At 37.1% G+C, this 16,688-nt stretch overlaps 1 protein-coding gene across 1 annotated transcript in view; it reads left to right on the forward strand.

Moving 5' to 3' along the window:
* SEMA3A (semaphorin 3A) overlaps positions 1–16,688 on the forward strand; it is a 170,156-nt gene that overhangs the window by 141,864 nt on the left and 11,604 nt on the right. The window contains exons 11-14 of the mRNA XM_005240155.4: positions 299–518; positions 5,692–5,783; positions 8,800–8,841; positions 14,532–14,689. Of these exons, the coding sequence (XP_005240212.2) occupies positions 299–518; positions 5,692–5,783; positions 8,800–8,841; positions 14,532–14,689 (512 nt within the window). The remainder of the gene's footprint in view (positions 1–298; positions 519–5,691; positions 5,784–8,799; positions 8,842–14,531; positions 14,690–16,688) is intronic.

Genomic DNA, 16,688 nt, shown 5'->3' on the forward strand with positions numbered 1-16,688 from the left:
CAGTTAAAGTCTAAAACTAATCAGTGAATGACTGAAAATCCTTTTGCACTGCATAGTGCTAAGAAAAGTTATGTATAAAGTTCATTTGCATTCTGTTAACCATATTGATTTAAATACGAAATGAAAAAAAGAGACTTTTAGTGACAGGATTAACATTTGCTGCCCATCATGAAACACTTAGATCCCCTGACATATTTAAATAGAGACTGCAGCAGCTGGGATTATTGTAATGAAACAGATTTCTAATGCTTTTTCTAGTGATTGATAACAAAATGTCAAACGTTTCCTTTATTTCCAGTGTCCCAGTAAAACATTTGGAGGCTTTGATTCCACCAAGGACCTTCCTGATGAAGTTATAACATTTGCAAGAAGTCATCCAGCTATGTATAACCCGGTATTCCCCATCAACAACCGTCCAATCATGATCAAAACAGATGTGGATTACCAGTTCACACAGATAGTAGTAGATCGAGTAGATGCAGAAGATGGCCAATATGATGTGATGTTCATTGGCACAGGTGAGAAGTCTTGACTTTACACTGTATCCTCCTCCAGGCATTATGGAGACAAAGACCAGACAAAATTTCATACTCTGAAAGACAGAACATTGACAGAACAGTGTACACCTGTGAAAATTTGGGACAAGACTCAAAACTGGGAGTGGGGCAGGGAGGTCTTTTTTACATATATTTGCTGATACTGGTTCAGGCTACAACCTGCATAGCTTAATTCTTTAGGAGCTTTGCCAACTGGATTAAGATCAAACCACTCTCTTTTCAACTGCTGTTATTAGGGAATTTTATTAGAAATATCTTGCCTTATTAGTTATAATTTAGTATTAAAATGAGGGCTTTGAGGTACCCATTATGAAGTGCAGCATAAGAAGTATTAACATCAATTAGGCAAGTATCCAGGTATGGGAAATGTCTTGTGTGCCTTTCAGGTATTTCAAGTATTGCCTTAAAATGGCCAGCTCTTGAGCCAGAAGAGTGCATCATTTTACTTAAGATGAAGGTATCTGGCACACACAAAGTGTTTCAAGAAGAGCTGATATTCAAACATAAAACTTGATATCCTTTCCAAAGCATTTGTGGAATCATAAAGCTTGGGCATTTTATGAAAGCGGAAATGTGCACTCAGAAAAGACATTTTTTTTCCAGGAAGGTAAGAATGAGAAACAACAGTGGCCAGAAATGAGCTGATATGCATTTGCCTGAGTTTGGTGGCTTCAGAGCTATGCTGGTTAGCAATTGGTGGATCTACTTCTTCACCTTTGAAGATTTTCATTAGTTGACTGGTGTTTCAGTTATGTTGAATAAAAGTATTTTAAACATCTGTTGAACATAATTGCTAGTAATTAGACATTGGCATCATGTAGCCAAAACAAATCAAACCAAATCCCAGGTTCTTTTCAGCTTTGGACCAAAAAATACCCATCTGTCTGTCTGATAACAGTCCAATTTTTGACTTGCTTTAAGTAGAGTTCTGGTCCTCTAGACATGAGGTCAGATTTCCAGAGCAATAAATCTCAAACTTTCTTTCATGTTGATGTCTGAAATATATTATGAGTAAACTGAGAGCTGATGAAGCTTCGTATACCAAACACAGTGCATGCATAGCAATTTGGAACATTTATTGCAGGAAATGCATCTCTGCAGAGTGTCCCAGCTCTTTAAAGCTGTGAACTGAGTTATTAGATACCAGTGCTACAATATGTTCTTCCATAAAACATCGAAAAGCAGTTTTATTTGATTTTAGACAACACGTATATTTTCCATCACATATTAGAGACTTCAGTGCCATCTACAACTGGCAGTGGTTTGTGCCTTTCAATGGATGTTCTCTGACCTGATTCAGCCCAGAAAAAATGTAACAGCAGTATTCCACTTGGCTGTGATGTGAGGGAACAAGCCCTTAAGCATCCACAGTATGATGCTGAAGAAACATGAGGAGTTGATTTATGTCTACATCTTGAGCACAAGAGGTGGCATTTATCTCACCAAAATTTGGCATTCAGTCTATGAAAGATGTATTGGCTTCTGCAAGGGAAAGAGAGAAGTACTTCCAGAGAGAGATTCATTGCACTTTCTTCAAAACCTCTATTAGAGTAAGATGAAGAGTTACGCAGAAGTTCCTGTTTTTCAGGCAGTACAGGAAGACTTGTAAACCTGAGCTATAGCTTTTAGATAGTTATCATTACCTATAGTGGTTCTTATCTAAATTAGTGAGGCAAGCTCTCCCTCTGAAAGACCCTCAGTGATACCTAGCTCTTACTTTTCTGTTGGGAATTTAGGCATTCACTTCATTCCCGAAACCGCTAATATTCAGGTGTGTGGTAAGTGCTCTGGATCCCATGCACCACTGCTGATGGTTGTGCCCAAGAACTGTAAGAAAAGTATTAAATATTTATTAACTGCATTAGCCAAAAGAGATTTCGACACCAAACCCCCAGCTTTGTAAGTGCAGAGTGTTATTCTTTCTTGAAATACTACTTTTGTCTGCAGAAATTGTTCTTCCAGCAGGAGTTTGTACCCACATAGGACAAAAACAGGCGTTACAACACCTGTGCTTGGAGCTGAGGCACAAAACAGGCTCCATGCTCCTATGAGCTCACTGGCCTCACTGCAGCTTTCGGAATGAGGACAGGGCATCCTCCACATGTGGGGGGTGGGAGGGGGAGTGGGGGGAAGGGGCAGAACTGAGGCCCTGCCTGCCTTCTGCCAGAAAGCCGCACTGAGCCGGCTGGTCAAAGTCAAAGGAACCAGAAAGCGATACACAATCAGTGCACATTACATCTTCCCCAAGCAAACAAACTGGGGAGCAGATTAGGGACTCTAGTCATAGTCCAGTTTCCCACTTGATGATCTAAACCTATGGCAAACCCAGAATTAAGCTCTCTGGGGTATGACTAGGTTTTTCTGGGTAGGTCTGTCCCATCAGATTAGATACCTTTCTCTATATTTTCCCATTGCTGTTGCGGCAATCTACATTATTCCCACATGCTGTTGAACTTCAGTATGTTGAAGAAATACCTTTTTTTTCCCCCCCATTTTCATTGAATAACTGATGATAATTGAACACAACATAATTAATAGCCACCCAGTGTGGTCACATTTTCCTTTCCTGTGGGTGAAATCTAGCCCAGTAGTTTCTTTCCCACTGTGATTGTACCAGCATGTTTCACAATGGAAATAGTATCATATCGGCACGCTTGAAATTATATCAGAAAGAAACAGGATTTAAGATATGCACTTAATGCATATCCTGAGTGTCTGATGTTTGGGATCATTTGGCACAGTCAAGGTACATCTGTCAGTAAAGCAAATTAATAACAGTAATCTTATCTTACTGAGCAGAGCCTATTGATCCTAAAGGAGAAGCCTGATTCCATTTGTGTGAAATTGTTTGAAATACTACTCTGCAAAATTTGATCTAGAACTCAGATAAAGCCCCACTTCGGTACCTGTGGCCTGACCAGAGTCTCCGTAGTGATTAACACAGTGTATCTTTGACCTCAGAGGCTTTCTTGAGCATCAAGTGGCTGTAATTGTTGCAGGATCCGCTTAAAAGTCAGACCTTTTGTTGAAACAGCATTATGTGGGGAACTGATGTCTGCTCAGTGCCCATGCAGGCTCCACAGTTTCCCTAGTGCTCTTTTATCTTTATTTCTCGAATATGGCGTTTGATGGATTGTGACTGAGGACAGTCATAGTGCAACACAGACTGCAGTCATGACACATTGCTACACTGTTATATTTACTAGACCAGAGTTCTTTTATTTTACTCATACAATGTATTTTTCTCAAACCCACAGTCATCAAATTATCAGGATAATTAGGGAAATGAACTCATCCATTAAATTACAGATACAAATAATGCTAAATTATCTGTTGTTCTGAAGTACTTTATTGAAGAAGTGTGAATTTTTTTCTTTTTGTTTTAAATTTTATATTGCATTTGTTCTGTATTGTTCTCAGTATTTCTTGAATTAAATATGTTCAATTAGTAGCAGTAACCATAATGAAAACCAATTCCAAAACAACTTACCTAGTTATTTTACTAGCTTACTTTGTACATGTAGGTGCCTAAATAAATAGAAAGTTGTGCTTGCTTTGTTATTGTTCTTGTTTTAAGAAACAACTGTTATTTTCTTCTTTAAAAAAAGAAAAATCTATGGGTTTGTGATTAATGAAACAGTGATTCATATATTTTGTGGGGAAGATATTCACTTCTTAATAGAATTCCAAAATACAGGTTTAGAAACCAGTATCTGCTTAAAAGGGAGCAGATGGAAAAATCAAAATCTCAGTTCTACAGGATATTCTAGGATATCTAGAGTATTTTAATCCAAATTCATGTAAAGAATTTGAAGTACTGGAATTTTCTTGTGAAATCAATAGCTTTAAGGTAGTTATAAAAACATTTTCAATGTGTAATCTGATTCAATTCCATATGTATTTTCAATGTAGAGTTGTCATCTTTTCAATCAGCCATTTCAACTAACACACACAAATATGTACACATACAAAATATGTTTTGATTTTGTGAAATTGATTAATTCTGGTTTTGAGAATGTTGACCTTTATAATTCCGTTGCTTTGAGAATTTTATCCACTTAAAATGCCTTATCTTTTCCTAAACTACTACTGCTGTAGAACGTGCAACATGAAAAGTCCTCAAGGACGTAGTTGTTATTGCTGTGACACATTTACATGGCACTACATTTGGCTGGTTAAAAAGAAAATTTGCATACAGAATGTTTCCATTCCAGAGAGTCTGCAGTGGTTTGTACCAACCTAGAAATGATTTTTTGTTGTTGTTGTTGTTCCCTGAAAATTCTGCTCAGGGAAACATCTAAATAAATCACAGATGCAGCTGTAAAGTCTCATAAAGATGGTCTTAAGTCTCAGCCATATTCACGATATGGCTCAGGAATTTCAAGCGTTGGCCCTGTTGATGTTAAAGCCAATAGCAGAACTCCAAGAATGTAAATGGATATAGTATTAAAATGCTGGCACACATGTATATCTAAACAGAAGATACAATTTGTATTGCTTTTTACCCCTCAGCAAAGACCAGTATCTAACACACAAAGAAATGCAGATGCCTTAAGGGGCTTATACATCTTAGGTACTTTGTTTGACACAGGGAAGATCACATGTACTTAAGAGATCTAACAGCTTCATCTGTCTAACAACATTTGTCCAGATGTTTTTATATCCAAACTGAGCCTTCTGACAGCATCTTCACATGCATTTTAAGAATGACAAACATCATATTCAAAATGGGCAATAAAACATGCCTGGGTAAATTTAGTGCATTTCCCTGAATTAAATGCCTGAAACATCTGTCATTTTATACTGTCACTTAAATAGTATTTCAGTCCTTTTCATTCTTTAATAACTATAGTAGTATTTATCTTCTTTGTTGCATTTTGATAATTGAAAGACTTCAGTGAAATGTCCTACTGAAATTCAGTGTTATTCTAGGTTATTTTCAATAGCGGTTGGTATTTTGAACAACTAGTGCTTAGAGATATGTAGCTTCACAGTCTTTATACATGAAATAATTATATACTACAAGAAACTCTGGCTCCTCTGAAACTGAGTTATGCATCTTAAGCACCTGAAAGCATGGGTTGTTTAGTTTTGGTGGGTTTTTTTTTTCCTTTTTTTGTGTTTCCTTTTCAAGATATTGGAACAGTTCTTAAAGTGGTTTCAATTCCTAAGGAGACTTGGCATGAATTAGAGGAAGTCTTGCTGGAAGAAATGACAGTCTTTCGGGTAAGTGCAGCTAAATTTCAAGTGTCAGGTTGTAGATTTTGCTGTGGACAGCTGTGAACTAAACCACTTGCAGTCTAGCCAAGGAATAGCCTGGCATAGACCTCTAATTAGCTTGTCATTTAGAGACCTAGACACTAGTAAAAATAAACCTTGAAACTTTCAGTGCTAGCTGGAGGTTAATGATAAAAGACATTGCATTCTGAGCTCTTGTTTTGTGGTTTAAAAAGTAAATTAGTATCTCTCAGCCTTAGAACTGTTACATGCTATAGTTAAGTGTGTATCTGTGCAAGTTTGGGAATAATGCCTGTCTGTTTTCTCCCACAGAGATATGCACACAAATTATATAATTGCATCAACTCTTAACACTCTTCAGACTGTCAGCATAATGTAACTAGGATGATAGTTTAGAAAAAAAAAAAAAAAAAAAAAAAAGGTGATCTGCACAGATTTCTTATGCCTAACAATCTGAGAAGCAAAGGAAGTGTTTATGTTTTTAAAGGTGACTTTAGGGTATCATTTTCATGGTTTGACACAAGACACCATAAACACCCCCTAATTTTTAGTACTTTCTCGTGAAAATCAGTCTCTTCCATTTTTCCTATCTGAGCTACCTAAAAAGTAAGGCATCCCACAGGCACTCCTGCAAGTTGAGGCTGAGTAAACCTTTCAAACACTTTCCAGACAGAACCCAGGGATGTCTTGTGTTTCGTACACAACAACGAATCATTTACATTCCCCATGTTATTCTTTTTGTCAGTGCCGGTTTTATGGCACCATTTCACAAGATCCAGGCTTTTGTGGGGTTGATACCTAGCTGGGAGTGTGAGGTTAATCTGACAGCATGAAGATGATTCTGGCATGCTCAGAGAGCCCCATGTCGTGTGGTCCCACTCCTGATGTGCTAACAAGGACTGTGCTCCAAACCTGCCACAGGGGCCCAGCCACCATGTCCTCATCATACTCTGTTGCCATCCATTTATCTTCAGTTTCTGAACAGACACAACATACTTAAACAGAGCTTGTATATCTTTTTTATTTTATTTTTTTTCTTATGGACACTCTTCCCTTTACTGGTACCAATCTTGCACAGAAACCACTGTTTTGAGTGCAAGATACCACTGGAAAACAGATACTTCTGTTTCTGCAATCCATGTTTTTTATAAGGGCAGAAATACAGGGTCTTTTCTTTCTTTTCTTTTTTTTTAAGCAGAAAAATAAAGTAGAAACTATGAGGAAAAAATGAGACAAGTAATTTGTGGCTCCCAGCTTTTTTCTTCTTTTTTATACACGCAAAAGTCATTACATTAATGCAGGGTAATTTGGCAATTGTTGATAATGTATGAGTCTCTTCCCTAAATGAAGAAGTGCCAAGCTAAAGGAGATCAGAGAAATATAAAAGAAAGAAAATAAATGGAGTGAAAGTTTTATTTCAGAAAGGCTTCACACAAGTAGAATGGTTAATAGCAAATTCAGATCTGGTACTTTACTTCAGATGTGTATTTATTCATTGCAGAAAACAATTTTAGTGTTCTGATCTACTTGAAAGCTCATTTATCTCCTTTGGCACATATTTAAGCCTTAAAGAGTGCATTAATGTACTTCAGTGGAATAAGAATTTGTATGTGTAAGAAATGGGTCTTTCAATAGGGAATTTGCAACAAATTTTGCATGTGCCTTAATCAAATGTAAGTTTTCTTTAGTTACTAAAGAGTCTTGTGCATCATAAACAATGTATTTTGATGCTTAAACTGCAGTGTGCTGAATACAATGTTTTCCATTTATAATTCCAGAAAACTGAAAATCTTCCATGTGTTATATCAATAACAAATACCTCTTTTAACCCCATTTCTGCAATATTTCTCTGAACACCTGAGCAAACAGACTAATGAGTTCAATTTTCATTCAAATGTTACACTTAATTGATGCTTTCTAATATAAGGTCTATTAACCCATTTGTAAAGGCAAGTCCACATGCATAACATCCACTGACCCATATCAGATTCTCTCAGGGTAAGCCAGCTGAAAGCTACACAAGTGTAAAAGCTTAATAGGGACTTTATTAAAGTACACAGCCAAAAGTATGATGCGTGGGATCAATAGCAGGTTTTTAGATGAAATAAAGTTCATATAGAATTGACTTGCACACTTTGTAACCAAATTATGCCACTTATGCTCAAGATTAAAATCTGTTCAAGCCACTAGGCCTAAAAGGTGTAACAATCTTTTAATCAGATTTAAATACACTCATTCTGTTAAATATTTCCTACAGTCTATCATGTAAGAAAATAGATTTTAGTTGCACATCTGCTTACTACAAATAAGTGTAATTAAGAGTACACTTAGCTAAGAGAACAGTAACTCCCCTAATGACATATTTGGATGATTAAATAATGGGTATTCCATGCTGCAAAAAACCTCTTGCCAATTTCAGTTCTGTGTTCTGCAAATACGAGCAACTTCTTTGTATGTGACTAATGTATTGAAGTCAACAAGTTTATGCTTGGGATTAGAGCTTGTTCTTATGAATAAAATTTCACAGGAGTGGTTTTTTTCACCTTGATATGGTTAAAATCTGTTGCTTATTTCAGTGTCATCACCTTTAATATATAGTATCTACATCATTTCTACATATTTGGTACAGCCATTATTATTTTCATATTACTTGGGAGGTTCTTTAAATGTAGTTTTAATATTAAGTGTGGAAATTAATTTCAAGATATGAAACTAGTAACAAAGTAATCACAATGAAACTGTTATAATCATGGAAATTTATATGTCTACAATCAGCACAGCAATCAAAGATGCACCCAGATATGTACATGCATTCTGATTCACTTACAGCTAGAAATTATTGTAGTGCAGAAAACAAGAAGCACTATTACTAATGAATGTCTAGTTTAATTTCAGGGTTTCTAGGTTGGGCAAATAGAATTCTAGCAGAATTTTTACGTTTATAGAGTTATAGAGCACAATTTAGATTTTAACTCTCTTTTTTTTTCTTCCCACCCCCCCTTAGGAACCCACTGTTATTTCAGCAATGAAGATTTCCACAAAACAGGTACTATGTGCACAAACTTTAAATCACTTTTAAATATTTATTGGTCTCTGTCTTTTAGAGACAGTAACTTGGCAGCCAGTAGAGACATATTAATTACAGCAGCAGCATCACATCCCTTTACATAAACATCAGTAGTTTCTCAGGAAAATGTGACAAGCAAAGCAGAAAGGAAAAGTCTAGTTTGTGTTACTGGTAAGGTGGAAACTAAACACAAACTGGTCTGGAGTCTGGAGGCTCTCTAGAAAAAAAACCCAACACATTATGGCATGTTGACATGACAGAGAAAATGTTCAAAGGGAGTGGCCAGACATGGTCCATTACTTTAATGGGACTAGTTCTTGTGCCTGTAGGAATAGTATTGGATAAAATGCAGATAGTGAAAGCAAAGATGGGAAATGAGACATCCTCCCGTCTTTCTGCCCAATGCCCATTCCATTTCTGGTCGTGCACCATTCGGCTTTAATAAAGAGGGTAGATGTAATTTAAGTCCAAATTTTCGATGGCCTTCTGATTCAGTGACACGGTTAGGATATGGGTTTCAGACTCCAGAATTTGTATTTCCTACTTCCTGTTGAGTACACTAACTTCTTAAAGAAAAGATATGTAGTATAGCCTTCATTGTAGAGCAGACCATAACTAAAATGAATTGGACTTCTCAGTGGGTGTAGGTAAAGTTTTGTCTGATTTACAGTAAAGGTGATTCCTGCATTTCTGAGCAAATATGGGCAATTATTATTAGACTTTTTTGTGAAGCAGCTGGTGAATTATGTAGTTGTGCAAAGAATATTGGGTTGTAGTCCAGGAGCGAAGTGGGTATTAGGGGCATATCTTCCAGCTCTGCCTGGAATTAAGTAGATGGATCCCAGCTGTTGTCATTTCCTGTCTAAGGAGTCCGAGTCATAAAATTTAACATCAAATTTAACATAATAAAACTTCCCCACCCCACACCCCTGTATTTCTGTTGATTTGGAGCCTAATTGGGTAAATATAAGCAACTTATTCACACTCATTAACTTTTCCATTAATGTCATTGTCAGTAAAGAAAGGATTTGGTATTACTTCTAGGACTGGGTACACTAAAAATTTGGTGTGTTACAAATAAGATTGAGTTAATTCATGTACCTCACTCTATACAATATTGAACAGAAGTTGAATTCATTCTGTAATGGACAGAGCCCAGTATTATGTTTGAAATGCTGCATATTTAATTCAGAATTCACAGTATTTGGGAAAGTTGTCTGAAAACAGTCACGTCTTTGACAGAAAACATTTTGAGAACACTTCTAACATAGTTTGCCACCTAAAACAACAATAATGGCAGGACAAAAAAAAATGTACTATTGAATGCTGGGATATTTAAAAACAAACCTGTCAAGTTGTATATATGTTCACATCATACCAAAATGCTCTGCTTTGGATTATTTTTATAAGTAGATTCCCTTAAAGCAGCCAATCATATTTGATGGTGGACCATGCATTTTCATACTTGTTCTTCAAAGCATCTTTAGTTATTCAGGAGAGATTACAATTTTTCCTGAGTCTTTTGAAAACAAATTTATACTGCTAAACTTGTTTAACACTAAAAAAGAGCATAAACCACAAGTTTTTCAGGCAGAATTAAGCTCATGAAAAATCAACCAACCTCAGGCTAAAAGTGACAGAATCATGATACAGTATGACAGCTTTTGGCACGGTGTCTTTGTATCAAATAAGTATATAACAACATGTTTCCATTTTATACTTATGATTTAAAAATACTGTAGTTCTATAACTCAAACACTTTTTTCATTGTGTTCTGATAGGCAGGATGGTTTTCATATAACAGCATGATAATTCTAGGCATTGTAGAAAGCGGGAGCATGAAATGTAAACAGTAAAACCAACATATCTTATTGAATAACTCTAAAGCAATCACTTTGTTTTAGTTTTTTCACTAACAATTCTTTCATCCAATTCTAAAAATGTGGTACAAGCTGTTTCTTCTTGGTTTAAAATGTTTTGCTACACTGGTGGGTCAAAGCTACCTCTTTTGCCATTGTGCCAATATGGTATGTTACAAATTACTTCTTTTCCTAAAGACCAAAATCTCAAAGTTCTTCAGAGGCAGAACTTCACTTGAGTTTTGAATTATATAGACCTCTACAGCTCCCGTGTCTCTCTCTGAGTATGAATTTGGCCCTTGAGCGAGAGTGATTTTGAGTAAGGAAATCTAGTCTTTATGTGCAAGACTAAAACTTTTTACAGTCTTTCTCAATGCTTCTGTCTTTAACTCAGAGAAATTTTATTTTCTCAGTGAAGCTATGTATCCCTTCTGATTGTGTTCAGAGCCTTAGGCTTGTGTAACCTTATCACCTCAACAAACTTATGCACAGCTGGTGATAGACACAAGCCTTCAGAGGACAGCATCCTAGAGCCACTGGAACATCCTACAGCTGCCTAAATTCACTATTCTAGTGGGAGCCAGGCTTGCACAGGGAGCCCCTGGCTACCATTTGGCTCTCAGCCTGTTGGGCTGGGGGGGGGGGGAGGGGGGGGGGGGGGGCGGGCACCGTAATTTTCCCTCTGAACTACAAATGTGGAAGCAAGCCAAAAAGTCATGCCTAGCTTTCAATTAAAGGTGAGTTCTTGTGGAGCAAGCTCTCATCTTTTTCTCAGGGTCAGGTCTGTGATTGTCTGCTTCAAAAAGCCACTGGATTTCTGGTAAGATGGGGGAGATCCAAGGAGATCCTCGGCTGATACAGGCCAGCTTCTTGACTGGTGAACTGCTACAAAGAGCTTTTGGTTTTCCTCCGTAAGATTCTTAGTCAAAGGCAAGGAAAAGAACTTCAGAAAGATTTTAGTGATTACTTCTATAGTATTTTTCACAAAGTACTGAATTTTATTCACATTTGCCATTTCTGTCCATAGTGAGCATGTAGAAAGGACCAGCTCAAAATGGATATGTCACTTAAATAGCCCCTGAACTATTCTGCATCAGTTACTTTTCAAGACATGAAATTAAATGAAGTACTATTTAAACCTCATGCTTCTTAAAATACCTTTTAATATGCTGCCTAAGTTCTTTTTAAGCATGACATTTTTTCATCTTCTTTCTTTTTCTTTTTTAATTGCAAATAGAAGATTCTTAGTAATCTCTTTGCCTGACTTCTAGGGAAAGGCTGCATTTTGTGCAGCATCATGAGGCAAACAAACCATTGAATTGCTTAAAATATTACTCTCCTCAGCTTTTCTGGAGTTCTGATACTCCTGCAAGAATTTTTAGCAGAAAACTCCCCTACCCACCTCCCCCACCTCCAATCACCTGATTTATTAAATTACCATCCTCTTTGGAGACACTCTTTGTCCAAAAGGCAGTTTGACTGTACAGCAAAGTAAGGTCAGACCATTGATGCAAGTCATTCTATTGCTGTTTTCTGAATTTAATACTGCCTGGGTTTATGTATTATTAGTGTCCAGAATAATGACCACCAGCTGGTGTCTAAAACAGTGATCAGAAGAGCAGCAAACAGGGAAGCAGCCTTCAGGCTGTACAGCACCTGAAACACATGCTAGAGTTCACTGACTGAACTTTATGAACTTATCTACAAGGAATAGAATCTTTAAGTAACCTGTAAGTAACCCTATCTTGGCCTCATTCTCCACACACACACACACACACACCCATGTGCTTCTGGTAATTCTTTAATTCTAAAGACTTCTAAAGACATTTATTAGAAATCAGGAGGGATTTCTGACAAAATGAAATTGGTTACAAAGGTGCATACACCATTACACCAGTCTTCTTTATTTTCCCATGTGCATTCTACATTCACTGGGTTGATTTTTACATTAGTTGCACCACACGTTGCTACATGCTTATATAGATATTAATGCCACAATTACATAGGACTCAGATCAATACCATCTGGACATTTAAGATACTTAACTGAAGCTCTAATTTGACCTCTGCTGCCTCCATAATCAGTAAAGAGAAAAAGCATCCCCTGAGAAATAGTTAGGTCACCTAAGATTGGAATTGCTGCTATTTTACTGCAGAATGTACCCTTAAGCAGGGTACTTGATTAAGTGACTTAAGTTAGAGAGAATCAGTTTATCACGTCTGCTGCCTGTCATCTGCTTCTCAAGGATACAGCCCTAGCTCGGGACCGGTGAGTACAGTTAAGGCTTCGTGCAGAGCTCTGTGTGGTCAGAGATCCTTGCCCAGAGAATATGGGTTTACAACCCAGCTATGGCACTATAATAGACGGAAGCAGCTGCTTAGAAAGGGCTTAGTTTTCAATTTACCAGTGAATTTCCCTTGTCATATTTTCCCTGGGAATATACTGGTGTTTATATAAATGCAGAGATGTTTCTGTTACAATTAATGTGTCTGTATCAACTGCCAAGCTGCTATCTCTGAAAGAAGTCAATGCAACACCTTTTATGAGTGTTTTTTGGTTTGCTGTCTCCTGGTAATCCAGTGCTCATCATTTCTAGTAGGTAGGTGACCTCAGCCACCTTCTGTCCCCAAATTCCCTGGAAATGGTGCCTCTGTGACATCACAATGCAGGAAATGAAGAGTTTTAATAACATTTCTTGAAATCCTATTATTCACACCAGCTTTATGATTTCTAAGAAAGAAAAATGAATACAACTTTCTGGTTTTTTTGGTGAGACTGCTTGGAGTGGGACCTTAAAAAGAAATTCATTAATCACTCCACCATGGGTGCTGGGTAACAAAGTTTAAGCTTTTGGTAGCAAAGTGTCAGTGTTTCCAAAACAGAAGGATTATACTATTTATTTTTTGTTTATCTATTTATTTTGTTTTCTCCTAGTTTTGCATCTCAGAGGGAACTGTATTTGCTTATTACACTCATACTTGTTTTCTTTGTGAATTAGTGCTGAAGCTTAAATATCTCTGTTTGGACTTTTACGTGGGATCAATAGTTCAGTTCCCTTATGTCCCTCAGGGGACCAGCTTCCCTAATGGACCACATGAATTTGATATCAGAGAGGAAATTGAGAGAGACAAGATATTCTATTGTGATGCCATGCAAAGCTGTAGTTCATTTTGTACGCATAGTTTTTTATTTACTTCATGGCTTCTCTCTGCTTTGAACTACATCTTTCACTCAATGCTGCCTTTTATCCAAAACAAAGCAAGCCATCTTCCCTCATTAAATATATGTTTCAATTAGAGTATGTGACCTATAGAAAAGAGTATGAAGCATCAGAATTATCAGACGTGCAAAGAAATGTGTGTGGGACAGGGCTTCCAAGCTGAAATACCTTATAATCAGTCTGAAATAATTTGCTTTAGGTTTGCCCACATACATACACAAATCAAGGTCATATATAAGAAATTTACTTTAACGTTGGTTTTCTTTTTCTTTAAATTTTAGAATTTCTTTCTAAAGCATAGTCTCCATTGTGTTGTTTCACTGATTATAGTGTTTTCCCAGTGCAGGGACCTGAATAAAAAAGAAAAGAATGGAAGAGTACTTTAATTTTTCTTACTGTTTAGGGAAGCCACTGAGAGCCTCATACAAAAATCAAAGTTTTTCCTATTTGTTTTGGCTTGTTTTTTTATCCTGAGGACAATTATCTTCTCATTCCTTTAATGTATACCAGGATTGTGATCCTTTATTGTATTTGTAATTTGCTTTTTTTTTTTTTTTTTTTTAATTTTATCTTTTTAACTTTCATAACAGCAACAGCTCTACATTGGCTCAGCCACTGGGGTTTCACAGCTTCCTTTACACCGCTGTGATGTGTATGGAAAAGCATGTGCTGAGTGTTGCCTTGCGAGAGACCCTTACTGTGCCTGGGATGGTTCATCTTGCTCACGTTACTTCCCCACTGCTAAGAGGTAGGGACAGTTTCAGATGTCTGCATGGTTTGCTATTTGTTTTAACTGATGGTCTCAATATGACCAGAGGGCTTTGGAAATTTTTCATGGGATGGTAAACTGGAGCCCTTCCTCTTCCAAAGAAAACATAATTCTGGGAGTTACAAGCAATATGAAGTCCTGATGATTTAAAGGGAACACTCAGTTTCTGGGATTGGCTTAAAAAGCTGTTGTAAGAAAACATTCAGAAAGGAGTTGTCTCTGAAATTGATTCATAACTTTATACTCGGTAATAAACAGCAAAAAGAAAATAAAATTCCTCTTCTCTAACATGAGGAGGGGGCTTGATATTAAAATAAAATAATTACTTGCCCAAGTAAATTATCCTGCATTTTTATGAATTCTAAGTCAAAGGAAATATTTATGTTATAAAGTGTTTGGACATAAATGGAAATATATTTTTTAGTGATATATAGCATTATTGTTATTATTCAAAAGTATAACTTGTATGTGCTGATATGTGTCTAAGTGTACTAGATCAAAAAAACCAATCTTTTCCAAGCACTCTGCACTGATGCTAAAGGCTTTGCAATGCAAAGGTTAAGGGAAAACAGGCTTGGCAAGTTAAAAAAATTATTTTTATAAAAAATGTACATTATTTTTATAAAAAATTTACAAGTCCTCATTGCCTGAAGACTTAAAATAATATTTTATTTGCCTGCCTTTATCTCTGAAAGTATTTCTCCTAAAGTATGTAAGCTAGTTACTGAACAGCTCTTAGATACTGAGGTAGAAATTAGGAATAACTGAATAGTCACCTGCAAATAAGAACAGACATGTTCTCAACATGTAATGTTGAGATTCCCATGATAATTTGAATGAAATGATTAAAAAGTGCTCACATTAAATCAAATATGCCAAACATCTTGCACTTAGGAAGAAACAAGGAATCCAAGGGTTTATATACCTAAAGGGTTATACACATAAAATTGCTGGTAGCAAAAACTCAGTTGAGAATGTCTGGACTCCAAATTCCAGATCTGGATGGGTTGTTGCAGGAGATGAAATGTGGTTAATGGTGGGTGGCAGTTGTGTCACAGACTTTTTAGATGGAGGGGATTAAAATTTCAAGGTTTGCATTACAATGTATCCTAAACAAATACTGATGACAAAAGAAAAAGCTGCTTATGGAACATAAGGTTCTATTTCTGTACTGGAAACAGTGTTAATCTGAGGCAAGCTTTTTGTGATATTCTTCAAAAAAAAGTTTTTTTTTAAAAAGAGAAACTGAACCCATCCCAAAAGAAGAGCAGGTTAAATTTTCTCAGCTGCATGGGCCAAATTCAAATTTGTGCTGGGAGTGTGGCAGTTTCTGTGTAGGAGGAGGAGGAAAGCGAGGAAACTGAGGTTTTCAAGGGCAGTCCAAGAGATTGATTTATCTAAAAGTTTTAAGGGTTAGAAGTCAGTGTGGGTGAGTACTGCCTCTGAGTCGCAGGAGGAATTGCTCAGGAATTGCTGAATCACTCTTCTCTGCTACCTTCCCACTAATCTTTGCCCCTGAATGTCACCCTTTCTCAGCATTCCCTAGCACCCATTCTTACCCCCAGCCCATCTCCAGACCCACAGAGCATATCATCCTTTCATTTGCTTACACTGATAGAAGAAATAGGGTCTTTTACCTCTTCCTTATCTGTCTCTCTAATTTATTAAGCAGCAGACCAAGCTCACTGCTGCCATCAGGGGTAAAAGGACTGAGACCTCTCCTTCCAGGGATTAAGGGGCAGGGTTACTGGGGCTAAACTAGGTTGCATAGCTATGGAAAAGCCTTGGGGTGTAGAATTTACTCTTCTTGAGGCCACTATGAAAGAAGTCAGTCCTGGGAGGCTGGGATCCTGACAAGGCATTTGGAAACAGCCAGTGCCCCCCACCCCCTCCTTCCCCACATTTTCCCCTTAGCAGCAGCAGCAGCAAAACAAAGGTCTGTTACTGGGGGAGAGCATCCTCTGCTCACCTGGTACCT

The sequence above is a fragment of the Falco peregrinus genome, chromosome 6, assembly GCF_023634155.1.
Source record: "Falco peregrinus isolate bFalPer1 chromosome 6, bFalPer1.pri, whole genome shotgun sequence".
NCBI classification, from domain to species: Eukaryota; Metazoa; Chordata; class Aves; order Falconiformes; family Falconidae; genus Falco; species Falco peregrinus.